At 28.8% G+C, this 16,602-nt stretch overlaps 1 protein-coding gene across 1 annotated transcript; it reads right to left on the bottom strand.

Moving 5' to 3' along the window:
* Positions 1 to 2,918: 2,918 nt before the first annotated feature.
* On the bottom strand, positions 2,919 to 4,279 carry LOC136091909 (zinc finger MYM-type protein 1-like). The gene is made up of 2 exons (XM_065819626.1): positions 4,201 to 4,279; positions 2,919 to 4,153 (listed from the first exon to the last, which is right to left on the bottom strand). Exons 1-2 carry the CDS (start codon positions 4,277 to 4,279, stop codon positions 2,919 to 2,921), a joined length of 1,314 nt encoding a protein of 437 aa, XP_065675698.1.
* Between the last annotated feature and the right edge of the window lie 12,323 nt (positions 4,280 to 16,602).

The following is a 16,602-nucleotide window of genomic DNA, read 5'->3' as shown; positions in this document are numbered from 1 at the left end:
AAATTACAATTTCAAAATAAAAAAATTAAAAAATATAAAGAATATAAGAAAATAATATAAAACATAAGAAAAAGCAGCAACAAAAAAGTTATAAGCATCTTCACTAAGAGAAGACATTTACAACCTTTCGGTTGCTGTTTTTACTTCGGTGTCTCCTAACACCCTGGTATACACCCTCCTTCAAATGGAGGGCTCATCCATACAGCCATTACTACACTACTTGCTGAACGACCTCTCTGAGAGAGAACCTGGGTGTTGGGAGCAATAATCTCTTTCATTTCTGCGACGGTTAACTTTCCTATTAATTCTTCCATTTTATTTACTAAGATCTGCTTCTAGCCTAATATCAGCCATTGAAACTTCACTTTTAAATTTTTTTTTTTATTTTCAGATTTACTTTTGTTTCATAGTATATACTTTTGTGATTACATAATAAAGGTTGTTAAGATTGAATATACATATAAATATAAGAAATCACAAACATAAATATTAGGCAAATTTTTGTAATAAGAACTGTAAGAAGAACACGGGAAACTTGCAGAATATATATATATATATATATATATATATATATATATATATATATATATATATATATATATATATATATATATATATATATATATATATATATATATATATATATATATATATTCTGCAGAATACATATATATATATATATATATATATATATTTATATATATATATATATATATATATATATATATATATATTTATATATATATTTATATATATATATATATATATATATATATATATATATATACATATATAAAAATAAATGTATTTACAAAATTTTTACGTTAAAATGTTACATTATAATTGTTTAAAAATGTAAGATAACAGTTATACAAACATATATTGTTACTTTTTTTTAATATTACCACGATTATTGCTAACACAATGTTTGAAAAATATATTTAAGTATATTAAAAAATAAGAGCTTATATAAGAAGCTAGCAGTGAAAAATTTAGAAAAAATCGGTAAGTACCTTTTTATACTTTAAAATACTCTTTTTAATAGTTTTTTTAAAATCATTTAAATTTTTAAAGTCAACAATATTTTGATTAAATAATAAAAACTTATTCTCAGTATGAGGTGCACGATAAGTAACTTTAAATTGCTCAAGTTTATTTTGCATAAAGGCTCTAAAAGGGTACTATTTGTGTGCAACAGGTATTAATAATCTGGCTTTTGCTTATAAAGACTATAGAAAATTGAAGGAGTTTTTTTCATTTTGCTATTAAACATAAAACTTAAAAATTTATATCTATTTAGTTCAAACAATGTTAGTAAAGAAATGTGTTCAAAAAGAGACCTTGTGTGTTCTTTTTTATTTTTAAAATTAATTTTTCGTATAGCATGCGTCTGTTTACAACAGAGAGGTTCTAGCTTGCTTTTATTAAAATATAGTTTGATTTTAATTGAAAGTAGTAACAAAAAGTCTTAACCGAATCTCGAAGATTGTGATTTTTCCTATATAATTATTTTTCTACTCTAAATGGCACACATAAATAACTTTTATATATATAACAAACTGTCAGTTAAAATAAATTATACAATAATCTTATGACTTTAAAAGAATATACATATCAGCACGATGTTTGTAAAAAAATTAACTTAGCAAATAATAATTGAAAAAATCATTAAAAACCTGCAATTCAAATAATAAACATACAGCTAACACAAAAAAATTAAAAAAAAACCCGTTTCAAACCCTTTAACTACAAACTTCAATATTATTTCTTTAAAAAAGTTATTTGTAAACGTTTTTAAAAGATTCACAAAACTTAACAATATTTTGTTCTTCTTTACCACATAAATACATCATATAAAATAAAAAAATGTAATGAATAAGTAAATAAATAAGAAAAACATTTCACACAAAAAATGAAAATCAATGTACCTTATAGAAAAAAGCTGTTGTGATTTACCAGGGTAGTAGTTGTTAAATACTATTATTTCATGTTAGCTTTTACAAATCAATTTATGCTGAACATCATGATTTCAAAATATTTATAGGAAAATCATATAATAAACAGCGCTAATGACAAAAAATCAAATTGAGATAAAAGAAATTGTTGAAGCTTGCCAATCTCCCTCGTAAACCTTCTGTGCCAAATGTCACCAAAAACTTTCAATTGGTTGTGCTTGAGACACATTTGGGGGATTGGATTCTCTATCAAAGTAATAGACATTTTGGTCCATCCAATTTAGAGAATCAAGAATTTAGAATAACAAGAACTTGCATAATCTGGCCAAAATAAATAGATAAAGTCTCCATGATACTTGTGAATAAATGGAAGAAGTCGTTTTTCTAAACTTTCATTAATATAGATTGATAAATTGATCGCTACAGCCTTGGAAGTGCGAAACAATGGCTCGGACATACCACGGTCAGATATGGCTAACCACATTAACAATTTTTTTCGAAGTTTTTCTTTTTCTATAAAACAAACACTTTCTAGGCATGTCTTTTTGTTGTTTGTGTTGTATCCAGAATTTCCAAGCAAGTTGTCCACTGCAAAACAAAAGTATTTTTCGTCATCGATGACCAGGCCCGCCGTGAGCCTTTGCGGCGCCCAGGGTCAAAATTTCCCAAGCGCCCTACTGAAAGTGAAAGCTGATCCATAATTCAATACATATAATAAGTCATTTGATAACAAATCAAAGAGGATAAAAGAATATAGAATTTTTTAATTTTAATTAATCAACATTTGAACAGTTTATTTCTAGATAATTGCAATGGTCTTTTGACTTAGTTATGCACTCATACATAAAATGATAAAGTCGACACTAGAACATGGTAGAAACAGACCAAAGACAATCATTAAACACTATTGGATGTTAAGAGCAAAAATTTGTCTAGAATACAACAGCTATTGTTGTTTCAACTTCAGAGGAAATTGATCTTTCGAACTTTACTCACAGCGAATTTGGAAATCACTTCACCGTAGCACAACTTTTTGGCAAGATCATGCTCAGTGGAAATAACCAGAAAATTCGTGAGCCGTTCTTGGCTCATTGTAGACCTTAAAGCTGTCTTAACTAGAGCAAGCTTACTAAAAGATCTCTCGCCTTCCGCAACAGAAACAGGGATGGTGTTGAAGATGCGCAGCAAAATGCAGACTGATTCGAAGAGCGGCTGAAGACCTTTCTGGTATATTCCATTCAATAACGTCATGGAAGTGAGAGATTCTTTTGGACCAAAAAGATTGGATTGCTTCAGAGCATCGAGGTGGCGGACCTCTTCAATAAGTTTCTCTTCCTCGACATCGGTCGCGTAGATTTGTACCAAGACCTTGCATTTCACCACCAATTGGATAGGTGCCTCAACACTTTCTTCTGATTCTTCTTCATTTGACATAACAAGAGATTTCAATGACAACAAGAACGAAAACATATTCGTCGTCTTCTCAGCAGCTTGGAATCTATCGCTGACCTGCTGAATAAGAGTATCAAGAGCGGTATTGAATACGCTCACCTCAAACTCTTTTGCTTCGTCTTCATGGAAATGAGCGGTGTTCCTCACCTCTTCGTGAAAGGTCTTCCTTTTTTTCGTCCTCTTCTTCACAAATTCTGATTGAAAACCAAAAGAAGCAAGACCAGATGCTATCAAACGCGCCTCATTAAGGATGCTGGTCCAAGATGATCTCAGCCGATTTAGATCTTCAATAAGAGTCTTAATGAGTTTCATCTCGTCGTCCAAGGAAATATTTTCTGATTGGAGTGCAAGGCTCACGTAGTTGATTGATTGAAGAGTTTTATACCAAAAGGTTGTCATTACGATGAACTCGAATGAATGAACCCACTTCTCCAGAGATTTTACTTCATTCAATTGATCAGCTGTTAGATCAAAATCTTGGAGCTTTTTCAAAGATTCGAGGATTTCCCTTGATCGCTTGACTAACGGCTTCACGGCCTCGATTCGCGCACTCCATCTGGTTTGCGACGTTTGATGAAGGGACAAACCAGTGGTTTCAATCAAGACTTTCCACCGACTAGGGCTTCCACTGAAAAGATTGTAAAGTGACTGGACTTGGCCAAAGTAGTTCTTGACTTCAACCGAAGATTCAGCAGAATGAACACCAGCAAGGTTGAGACTATGAGCGCTGCATGGCGTATAGAGAGCTTAAGGATTTTTTGCAGTATAATCGCCTGTACTCCTTTGTATATACCGGACATGTTCGCTCCATTGTCATATCCTTGACCTCCGCAGTTTTTGAGATCGATTCCATTTTGTTCTAAGACGTCCATAATAAGCTTGGCAATGTCAGCACCTATCTTTTTTTCAAGATTCTCGACCCTCAGAAAGCGCTCGTTCACGGTCCATCTTTTGTCTGTACCAAAGTATACAAAGCGGAAAGATGTGCTGCCCACAAAGCAGGATCATTGGAAGGAATGGTAGGGATGGGTTCTTCTGTTGGCAACACCTAAGAATAAATTTTAAAAAACCTTATTTTATTAGCTTAAAAGTTTATTAACATCATTTCTTTTAAAGAGATAGAACTTACCAAAAAATTCTCTTCATTCACAGCTACCATTCCGATTTTTGATAGGGGCTCTCCCGAGCTCTCAGAAATGTCAGTGACATCGTTTTCAGTTCCAACCTAAAAAAATAAGTTAAAAATTTATATAACATTGAATTAATCAAATGGGGAAATATCCTTTCACGGGGAAAACTATTTACTACTTGAATCGATTGACTTGGCAGGAAAGAGTTTGAAGCAGTAGGACTTTCATCTTCTCCTTTTTTTGTAACTGTAATACCACAGTCTTGAAGAGTGCGTTTGTTCTATTCCTCACTCGCAGTTCTTTGAGCAGCATTCTTTCTTACTTGACAACCAGAATCTTTTTTTTTAAAACCAGACATGTTTTAATTCTTTTTGAAACAGCATCCGCTCATAAGCAAAGAACTGTTTGAATTTCTTCTTGATTGGGTCTATCAGACTATCACATTGATATCACGTGTTTCAAAATTGTTTCAAATTTGAGAGATTTTAAAAATTAGAGAAATAAATTTAATAAAATTGTTTTAATATTTTATATCAATATCAAACTACTTGGATTTAATCTAATCTCTTTTTTTAATAAAGTAAAAAATCTCCGTTTTTAATTGAATGAAAATCTCCGTGCACTAAAGTTAATTTAAACATTTAATTCAGCGGGTTGTTAAATTAATCATTAGTATTCACTTTATTTGCAAGTTTCCGCTATATAAAAAGAATCGCTTTATTTAAAACTAATGTTTTGAAAGTAATGCTAATATCTTAGTTTTAAAGCATTAATTACTTTTTTTATTTAAAAAGTCTAATTATGAAGCACTTCATTACAAAGTTGAAAATTTAAACTAAAAAAAATTGACCGGCCAAAAAAAGCAATTGACCGTCTAATATATGTTTTAGCTGGTCAAATTGACCGGCTGCTTTTGATTTCTTATTTTCCACGCTGCTTCCCAGTACTTCATCTTTTTTTTAAATAAACATGAAAAAAAATTATTTATATTCGGCTTCGTGCGCCCCTGTCGACCTGGCGCTTGGGACAAAACAACCCAGTAGACCCCCCCTCACGGCGGCCCTGTCAATGACTAGAAGCGATTTTGTGTTATAAAGTTGGTTAACTAGTTTCCTGCTTCTTTTCTTTGCCTTTATTTGTTGTTCTGTAATGTATTTTGGAGTCTTTTCACGTTTTCTATATTTATTATTTTTTTTTTTTACTGACGACCAATTGTCGATTGATTTACACCGAATTTAATACCTATTTTTCTCTGACTGACCCTTTTTTGATTGTTGACAAGTCTCGTTAATTCGGCTTTCTTTTCTCTAGTCCAGGATGTCGGACGACCGGGTGCTTTCTATCAGAAAACTATTGAACAGCTTCAAGTCTATTTAGGTTATCATATATTGTACTTCAAGCAATTCCTTCCTTTTCAAAATGATTTACGATTTTTTTTTGATATTGGGTTCATTTACACAAAACATTTTTAGTCGCTTTCGAAATGATTCTTGTTCAGCTGTATTTAAACTCATTTTAAATAATTGTGTTTTAAATAATAAAGTTTATATTTTATAGAACGTTTATACCTACGCATAAAACCACAAAAACTAATTATTATGCTCAAATAATGAAATTAGGATTTGTCCGATAACTTCCGCATCACCCGTTTTACAAACAATAAACATGTGCAAACAAAAATTTTAAAAATGAAGCGAAAAAATTAAAAAAGACTTAAAGTAAACAATATATATATATATATATATATATATATATATATATATATATATATATATATATATATATATATATATATATATATATATATATATAGAAACAATACTCTTTAACTTCATTTTTTTATTTCATAAGAACTAAAATTCTTATAACAAATTTTAACATTTACATACAATAACTTGTGACATGTCATGTCAGTGTTGCCCCAAAATTTTAGTTTACTTTTCTAAAGTTTCTAAGAAAGAATAAAAATATTTAATAGCATCACAAAAATTTTAAAGTAGTTATTACCAATTTTATGGAAATAGCATTAGTATAACTTTTTTGTTGCACAAAAAATAATTAGGCCTAATCCATACCCCTATTTTCCTTTTAAAAAATAAAATATAAGCTCAATAAAAACAAACTGCTAAAAAAAAAGTAAAGATAACAGAAAAACTAAAACAAACAAAATGTAAACGATTTAAAAAGAAATGATCCTTTCTACTTTATATCTTATAAAAATGTTATATATAACTTTCTATACTTAATTCAATTATAAAATGATCTTAACGATGATTATTTATCTCAATATGATTTTTTATGTAATATTTCGAAACTAATAAATAATAATTAAATTCCAAAAGGTAAAAAGTTTTAACTTGCTTAAGAGATATTTCTCCAATGACCGCGTGCTATTTGAAAACGCGCTCTTTTAAAGTCTAGTAACTGATGAAAAAACGTTAAACGTTAAACGTTTATGTAGCAATTATGTTATAGATTATAAAATTAAAATATTTGTAAACACTGCATTGAAAACTTTTGTATTGGACTTAAAAAAATGCAAACTGCTTATTTACAAAAGCCTTGAAAAAAAAATTGAAAATAACTTTATTATTTATATATTTTCGGCGTATATAATAATGGCATATACAAATCATAAATATCTAGCAAATAGGGTAGATTAGGGTAATATAAGCACCTTGAAGTATGAGAATACTAAAAGATTTTAAACAAGTAAGCAGTGAAGTTAAAAATGCTTTGTATTTTTTGATTTGACTCTTACTGGTGATAGCAGAAATTAGTATAATAAGCGTAAATTTATATGCAATAATTAGTGGCTATCTTCTAATAAATACGTTGTTCAATTTTTTGCGTTGTTAAAGTATTATTACGCATGAATAAGTCTGTGGCGCGAAATTTCGATGTTAAATTAATGAAATTTAATTTTTCATAAAGAAAAATCCGGGTTTTTTGTTTATTTTTTACTCATGTTTATTTTACAACTACGAAGTATTTACAAGAAATCAATCACATATTGGCTGTAAAGATATACAAATATAAATATCATAAACATAAAGTTCGAAATATACGAAGTAAATAAAATTACAGTTGCATACAACTCCGAGACATGATTAAAATAAATAACAATTACAACAATATAAAAACGTGTACGTAAAAATAATCCGAGAAATATATCTCTATATTCTTCCATTTAAGATAAAAAATACAATAACTAAAAATAAATCTGCTGATTTTATGAAAGAGTGTTTATATGTTTCACTATAAGTTTATTTACCACATTTCAAAATAATGTTTGTGTATAAATATGAAAAAAACGAAGTTTGTGTAAGATTGATAAAAAGAGTTACTTATTTGTAGTTATAGGAAGCTCGCAGAAAACTTAAATCAGTCTTGTCATCGAGTAACTTTTTCAGAGTCGTGTAAAAAACATAAAAAAATAGTTGCATACGTGGGATATACGCATTTGTTACATATAAACCTTGTTATTTAAATTATTTTTTTTTTTATCGGTTTATATTAAAAGTTAAGTTAGATTTATTTTTTTTAATTTAAATTTAAAAAAATTCCTTATATTTGTTTAATTTGATTTTTGTAGCTTTTAGCATTAATTTCAGAGAGTGTTCGTTGCTTAAGTTTAATAATGATTCGTTTCTGGAAACTAATTTTTCAATTTAATAGGCATCACTATATGTTTTTAAGAATTTTGAGAGTCTTATTGTTTCAAACGGTATCTTAATGTTTTCTGTAGCTCTTGTATTGCATTTGTTTATATTGTTTTTAAAATAAATGTGCTGTAAAAAGTTGTGGAACCAGGCTTAGTTTATATTTAAACATGAAAAGTATATTTTGGAAAATATTTATTTAAAATATATTTAGTGGGTTCATTTGTTCCAGTAAGAGTTGAGCATAAGTAAACTTGTTTTTATCGTTTTATTTTTATTTGAAAAATAATACATAGAAACATTTTGTTTTGACTGTATTTACCATTATATATATATATATATATATATATATATATATATATATATATATATATATATATATATATATATATATATATATATATATATATATATATATATATATATATATATATATATATATATATTTAAACAACTTTAAAATGTGTTCTACAAAATAGAGTGCTCAATGTTCTTAAAGAACAGAGCAATTATATATTACAAGAAAATCATTCGACATAAATTTTTTTCCTTGTACAATGTGTTTTATCGACAAAGATTTATCAGAAATTCATCATTTCTTATGAATCTTTGTTGATAAAACACAGTGTAAAATGAAAAAAAAATTTGTTAAGTGGTTTTCTATATATATATATATATATATATATATATATATATATATATATATATATATATATATATATATATATATATATATATATATATATATATATATATATATATATATATATATATATATATATATATATATATATATATATATATATATATATATATATATATATATATATATATATATATATATATATATATATATATATATATATATATATATGTATATTAGGGTAGGCCACAGTCCCACATATATTTTTCAAAGTATCAATTTTTCTAGTAGCTGCATAAAATATTGTTCTTTTTACTATAAAAATCATTTTTTGTTATGAAAGTGTTTATGTAGCTCATCTCTAAGTTCTGCCGAATTTCATTTTAAGTTTCAGTTATATGAATAAATCCAAAACACAAAACTTCCATCACTTCTGTTCCGTTTTTTAATTTGTTCGGCATAATATTTACTAATGACGGCATATTTTTATTGTATTTCATGTAAACAAACAATACACGCGACGCATTCTTGTTTATTTAAAAATAATGTAAGCAACATAATCTACTGCAGCATGCAGCAGTGTTTTATCTATTTAACTAATTTGTTGTATTTTGATTCGAATTGTTCTTTTTTTTCTTAATATTTTGCATAAGTAACAGCCGCTAAATCATAAAGTTTACGTACAAAAAGAAATGTAATTAAAATTATTTTTTATATAATTAAATACCATGAAGTTTTACGATACTTAAAGATTTTTGATTTAAAATAAAATAACTTGTTATTTTCAAACAACATAGTTAGCTAAGATGTGCTTAAAGATAATTTAAAAAACAAGATTAATAAAATTTTTTAAGAAAGCAACTAAATTTATTAATTCTATAATTATATTCATCTTTCCACTCGTTTTTAAGAAATGAAGATGTTTTACGTTTTATTATTTTTCTAGCAGTCATAAAATTTAATTCATTTTAACATTTTAACATGGCATCGCATACACAAAAAAGAAAAGAGAATTTGTCTGTAAAAAATAATTTGACTGAGTCAATTACAAAGAAATACTCAAAAGTATTGAAATCGACAAATGAAATATGGTTGGTTGGATATCCGCAGGCAGATATTAATAACAGTTCTCTGCCTACTACTAGAGATGTCTACAGATTTTTTAGGTTTATACTATTTAAAGACTTTTATAACTTAAACTTTTTATTTCCAAAAATAACTTTATTTTTCAATTTGAAAATAAACTTAAATTCATCTTCTGTTTTGCTTGTTAAGGTATCAATTAAAAATGATGAACAATTCGATTCAAGTGTTTTCTAAATGTACAAAAGAATTAGGTACTAAAAGCAACATTTTAAAATTAAAATTAGCTGCAAAATTAACAATGAAAACCGTTAACGTTTTTTGGGATAAAGCTGACATTCCTTGCAAGCAGGAAAAGTATATTATTGAAAGTATTTTTAAGTTACATGATAAATGGAGAAGTCTTGCAAAGTCTAAACATAAATGTTTTTTAAAAAAAGATTTATTTATTCAAGGCTTTAGAAAAATAATGGATAATTTTTTTGATATTAGTTTTCCGAATCGGAAAGAATATGTTAAAAAAACCAGATCAAATTTAAATGCAGAAGAAGATATTCTCTGGTTTTCAACACTCAAAAGTGGAGTAAAAACCGGAGGACTAGGTGGAAAAGATAATTTGTTGAAATTGAGTGTCAAAAGAAAAATAGAGAAGGAGGGAAAAAAAAAATTAAGAATCGATAAAGAAAAGAAAAGAAAATTAAATGATAAAGAAATTGATTTCAGCGTTTATAAAAGTGATAGTGACTCAACTGAAGAATCATTTTTCGCTGCGTCTAGAGGTTCTATGTACTCAGATTCTCAGAGCTCTTCTAAAATTGATTATGAAGTAAATAATTTTGAATCTTATGCAGGTGTAATGGAAAATGTTGTATCAGATAATATCAATTTAATTTTGCCAAGAAACTTTGTTTGTCATCCAATGATAACAGCAACTGCTGATAGATCTAAACTATCAAACGCACAGCTTATGATAAATGTTTCAGCAATCCTGGTTCTAGGTTACTTTTTGATTGATATTTAAATCACTAATCAGTTTCATATGTTTTTTATTAGTGTGATTAGTTGATAAGAAAAATTATATTCTGTATTTTTTAGGTGGGGTTAAAGCTAATGATGTAGATATTTCACTAAACACAATTAGAAGAGCACGTAAGCAAAATAGACAAATTATGGCAAGAAATATAATGGCAGAATTTTAAAAAAAAGTTAGATTAGATTATTTGACTCTTCACTGGGATGGGAAACTTATGAAGCAAATATCTGGTAAAAAGTTTGACTATTTAACTGTATTAGTAAGTGGTTTTCCAAACTGCGAGGAAGGTAAAATTTTATCTATTAAACCTATTCAGTCAGGCAAAGGTCATTCTATATGTAAAGGAATCATAGAAGATTTAGAAAAATGGGATCTTAAAGATGATATTGTTGCCCAAGTTTTCGATACAACGGCTTGTAATACTGGAGTAAGAAACGGAGCGGCAACTCTTCTTGAAGAATGCAAATCTATAAATACGCTTCTCTGGCTTGCATGTCGTCATTATGTTTTAAAATTAATAATAGGGTCGTTTTGGAAAGCTTTATTTCAAAAAGAGACATCATCTGATGATAATATAGAGTTTAATAATTTTCAAAAAGAATGGCTTCACTCTAAAAAAATTCCTTTCAAACTTTCAAATAGATCCCTTGATCTTGAAAATTCATTCTTAAAACAAAAAGCAAATGAAACTGGCAACTTCTTAGAGAAAGTATTGCACTCTAAGCATCACCCAAGAGACAATTACATAGAGGCTGCAGAACTAGCAATTTTTCTATTAGGTGGAGAAGAGCCCAAGAAATGGAAAACATGTGGTGTTCACCATCATGCAAGATGGGTAGCACATTTGCTGTATACACCAAAGATGTTAATATTTAAAAAAGATTTACCCGAATCTGATTTAAAAAACCTTAAAATCTTTTTGACTTTTAGCTCAGTCATTTACATTAAAGCTTGTTTAGAAGCGTCAAAGGCTTGTGATGCACCAATTAATGATATAGAATTATTTAATGATCTAGAAGCACTTAAAGGTATACTAAACTTTGGTGTACCTGCTGAAAAAGCCCAATATGTTTTAAGCAGACACTCTTGGTATCTAACCGAGCAGGTGTCTGTATTAAGTTTATTTTCAAATAAACTTTCTCTAAATGATAAAGATAAAATTGCAAAAAAAATGCAAGAATACGGAAAACCACTTGGTATCAATTGCGGTAAACCAACTCTTCCAGTGATTAGAAAAAATTCCGATATTTTATCTTATATTGGGAACAAGTCTTGGTTGATTTTTCATAATTTAAAAGATGATGGAAAATGGCTTAAAGTTCTTTCTTCAGAATGGGACGACAATGTCTATTATTTGAAAATGAAGCTATTTATCAAAACTCTAAAAGTGACTAATGACGCAGCCGAGAGAGGAATTAAGTTGTGTTCTGATTATCTCCAAATACTTACAAAGGTAAACCGTAAAATTAGTTGAGAAGAAATTATGAATAAAAATCTAAACAATCATACAAATCTACTTTTAGAATAAATTATAGATAAATAATATTTCTTATCTTTAGGACGAAGCTGTACGAAACGAAGTTTTTAACGTGGTTGAAAATCACAGAAAAGTTGTAGGCAATTTTAATAAGAAGCAATTATTCGTTGATTTAGCTGAGTATAAATAATAACCACTTTTTCATTAGGTTTTCTGTTTTTAATTAGACCCCAAAAAAATTCTAAATAAAATAACTCTTCTGTAATTTAGGCAATATATGATTTAAAAAGGGGTTATAAAAACAGTTATTACTTGTATTGTGGTAAACCCCTCCCCATATGAGGAGGGGTTTACCACAATACAAGAGGAGGGGTATTGGAAGTGTCACCAAATATCACATGGAAAGGGTGGTTAGCTACAATGTGACGTTAAAAAAACCTTTTAATTAAAATTCTTATTATAGCGGAATCAGTAAATTTTTAGCAAAAAATTACTTAGAGATATATCTTTTTTAACAACAATAGCACTGCGCATAAAAGAGGGGGCGGGGTAGGAATTGATAAACAAGTAACACAAAATTATAATGGGGAAGTCCAAAAAGGTTGAAAAACGTGTTGCCTTTTAAATAAACAGCCTCAAATAACAAATATTTCCTATAGATATAAAAATTTAAATCTTTTTTTCACTTTCCTACAAAATCCTTATTTTGACATATTTTAGACTAAAAATGAAAATAATCAAATCAAATTCGGCAGCACTCAATAATATTTTTTTCCAAATTTTTTTTTATAGTTTGTATTCATATGTGAAAAGGATCACGTTTTCTTGCAGACATGTTAAAATTTCAAATTTTTTTGTTTTTGGCCTACCCTAATGTATATGCATATATATATATATATATATATATATATATATATATATATATATATATATATATATATATATTAGGGATATGACTTTTTAATTTTTTTTCAAATAAAATGTTTCCTGTATCATAAATCGATGAACTTTTACCTAAAATCATGAAAAAAGGCCCAAATAGCTTTCTGCAACAAAAAAAGGTCACCCCCAAAATAAAAATTTGATTTACCATTTTTATACATTCATTTTTGACCGATGTTTTAATCTTAAGCTTAATTCTCAGCTTAATTCTATTTATTTCATTATTTTGTTATGAATTTATAAATATAACGCCACACGTTACCATGGCAACGAAACGGCCGTGTGCCGGCAAATACTTGGAATTGTTATGTGATGACGTCATTGTGTTACCACGGTGATATAGACGACTGTAACAGACTGTAGAAGATTATAGAACTTAGTAGAACATTCTGGAAGCTCTAAATAATTATATAAGCGAGCTGCTGTCAGAGCTCAGTGTTGATAATGTGAATAGTTCTATGAAGTACTCTGCGTGTAACTGAGCTAATAAGGAACTACTGTAGCGAACTAAAGACGCTGTAAGTGTACGAAGTATAAGTAGTTGTAGCATTATCGTTAGGATACGGACTGGATTATCGAACTGTTATCAACATTGACTGGATTATCAAACTATAATTGGATTACTATACAGTTAAAGTATTTTATTAATTAAACGACTTTATTAAACGGATATTTACGCTCAGCTATCCGTAAAGTCGAAACAATATTATATGATGTCTCACAAGAAAAGTCATACCACAGTAACAAAGAACAAGAAGACTTGGACTAAAAATTTGGTGAGATTTCAAGAGTCACACAGAAGAAGAGGAAGCGTGGCTGTAGAAGAACATTCACTCGATGAAAAATCCAGAATACCACTTCAATTGCAGATCGTAGGAAGATACCAGTTTCTCGGAGCATATGTTAAAGGAAGAAAAGAACGAATAGACCAAATTTCTAAGGAAATTACAAAATTGTGGGACAATAAACTGAATTTTCCACGTGTGTCTGATCAAGTGATAAGAGCAAAGCTTATGAAGGTGCTGAAGGTCTATGATGAATGTGTCAAGCGTGGAAAATATGATGTTCTCAATGCATTATTTGACATCACGAAAGTGAATGGCCAGTGGTTATCCTCGGAAGATAAACGTCTATACCACCTACAAAAAGAAAGTAAAGGACAGGTGGGGTACTCAACAGGACAAGTGGCAAGTAAAGAAACCATTCACCTTTCCAAGAGAAGGAAAGTCCAGTCTGGAACAGCAATACCTTCCACATCACAAGTCCTGTCTACCACAGACAGTGGTACTGAATCTGAAAACTGCAAAAGTAAGAGTGAAGATGATGAAGACGACGACGGTGATAAAGACGATGATGAGGACACTCAGAAAAAAACTAGAAACCACTACAAAAGTAAATTTGCTGTAAGTATGGTTACATCAAGTGGAGTTTCCACAATGAAAGCTGCTAAAATATGCAATGTATTATCACAACAAGGTATTGATATTCCAACTCCAAGTCAATCAGCAATTTACAAGTCCATATTCAAAGAGGCAGGTAAATTAAAAAAAGAAATGATACAACAACTTAAAATGGAACAGTGGTCCTTACACTTTGACGGCAAACGAATAGATGATAAGGAATATCAGGTAGTTGTACTTCAGAATGAAAGAACTGACGTGAAACTTGATGCACTGCGTTTAAAAGATGGCAAAGCTGAAACTGTTGCTGAAAAAATTGCCAAACTTATTGATGAATACAATTTGTGGAATTCAATTAAGATGATCATTACTGATACAACAAACGTCAATACTGGGAAGAGAAATGGAGTTGTTGTGAAGTTGCAACGTATGTTTAAATTAAAGGGTGTCACAATACCACAATTTATCGGTTGTCAGCATCACGTACTAGACAGGATTCTCCGTCTGGTGATGGACGAAGAACTTGGGGGTGATACCAAATCTCCAAACATTGAATACCCATTTGTGTCTGAACTGTTGAATAAGTATGATGAACTGAAGGATAAGTTTGTGAATGGAACTATAGAAATTCTTGATAAATCAGGGTGGAGAGACGATATGAAGTTTTTGTACCATTTAACAAGAGTGTTTAGGTTCTATGAAGAACAAAGAAACTTCCCTCTGATTCACTTTCAGAACATTCCTAATATGAGCAATGCCAGATGGAACTCAAGAGCCATTCTCGCCATTCTGGCGTTCATTCTTATGCCTGAAGCGAGAAAGAATTTGGAGAAGGTTTGGAGGTTCATTTCATATGAGTGGGCAGAACATTGGTTTAGTAGTCAAAAGTACAATGACAATGACTTCAAGAATTTATCTGATGTATTGAAGCCTTACAAAAAGGCATTGCAGTCATTCAAAAATCACTGGAAGAAAGAGCCATCCGTCATCGACATACCACGAAGTAATCAGATAGCTGAACGTGCAATCAAGGTGATGCAAGACCTGTATGCTTCCTGCAGAAAGAAAGACAAACTGCAACTTCGATTCATTCTAAGTAATAAGCGCTAGACTCTTTATGAGACGTGAGCATCATGTGACCCATGTACTAAACACAGTAGGCCTATAGACACAGACAGTTATGTATATTGTTGTACTAGACGCTTTGATACTGTTAATTTTGTAATACTTGTATAATTATATATCACATAACGTTTTTTGTTATATCACAGTACATGTTGCGTAAATAAATAAAATAACAACAGGAGTATGACTCTTACAACATCTTCAGCCTTTAATATTCATTTACTGTACAAAAGTGTACCTATTGAAAATTCGATTTTTTGGTTTTGGGGTGACCTTTTTTCAAAATATGTCAAAATGAAACATCTATTCGTTCTTTTTACATAAAAGTTCATTGAATTACGATACAGGCCTAGTAGGTTGCAAAAAAGTCATATCCCTAATATATATATATATATATATATATATATATATATATATATATATATATATATATATATATATATATATATATATATATATATATATATATATATATATATATATATATATCTATATATATATATATATATATATATATATGTATATATACCTATTTATATATATAATATATACATGTGTAAAATATGTTTATATTGTATAGGTTTATATAATATTTATTTATAAACTATATATAAATATTGTATTATAACGTGTTTGTACATAAGTTATTTGAAATAAGCTCACCTCCATGAATTTTTACTTATTGCTAATTGCTATTATT

This window comes from Hydra vulgaris, chromosome 15 (assembly GCF_038396675.1).
Source record: "Hydra vulgaris chromosome 15, alternate assembly HydraT2T_AEP".
Taxonomy (NCBI): Eukaryota; Metazoa; Cnidaria; class Hydrozoa; order Anthoathecata; family Hydridae; genus Hydra; species Hydra vulgaris.
The sequence above is the reverse complement of the archived record's forward strand: the minus strand, read 5'-3'. Positions and strand labels throughout refer to the sequence as shown.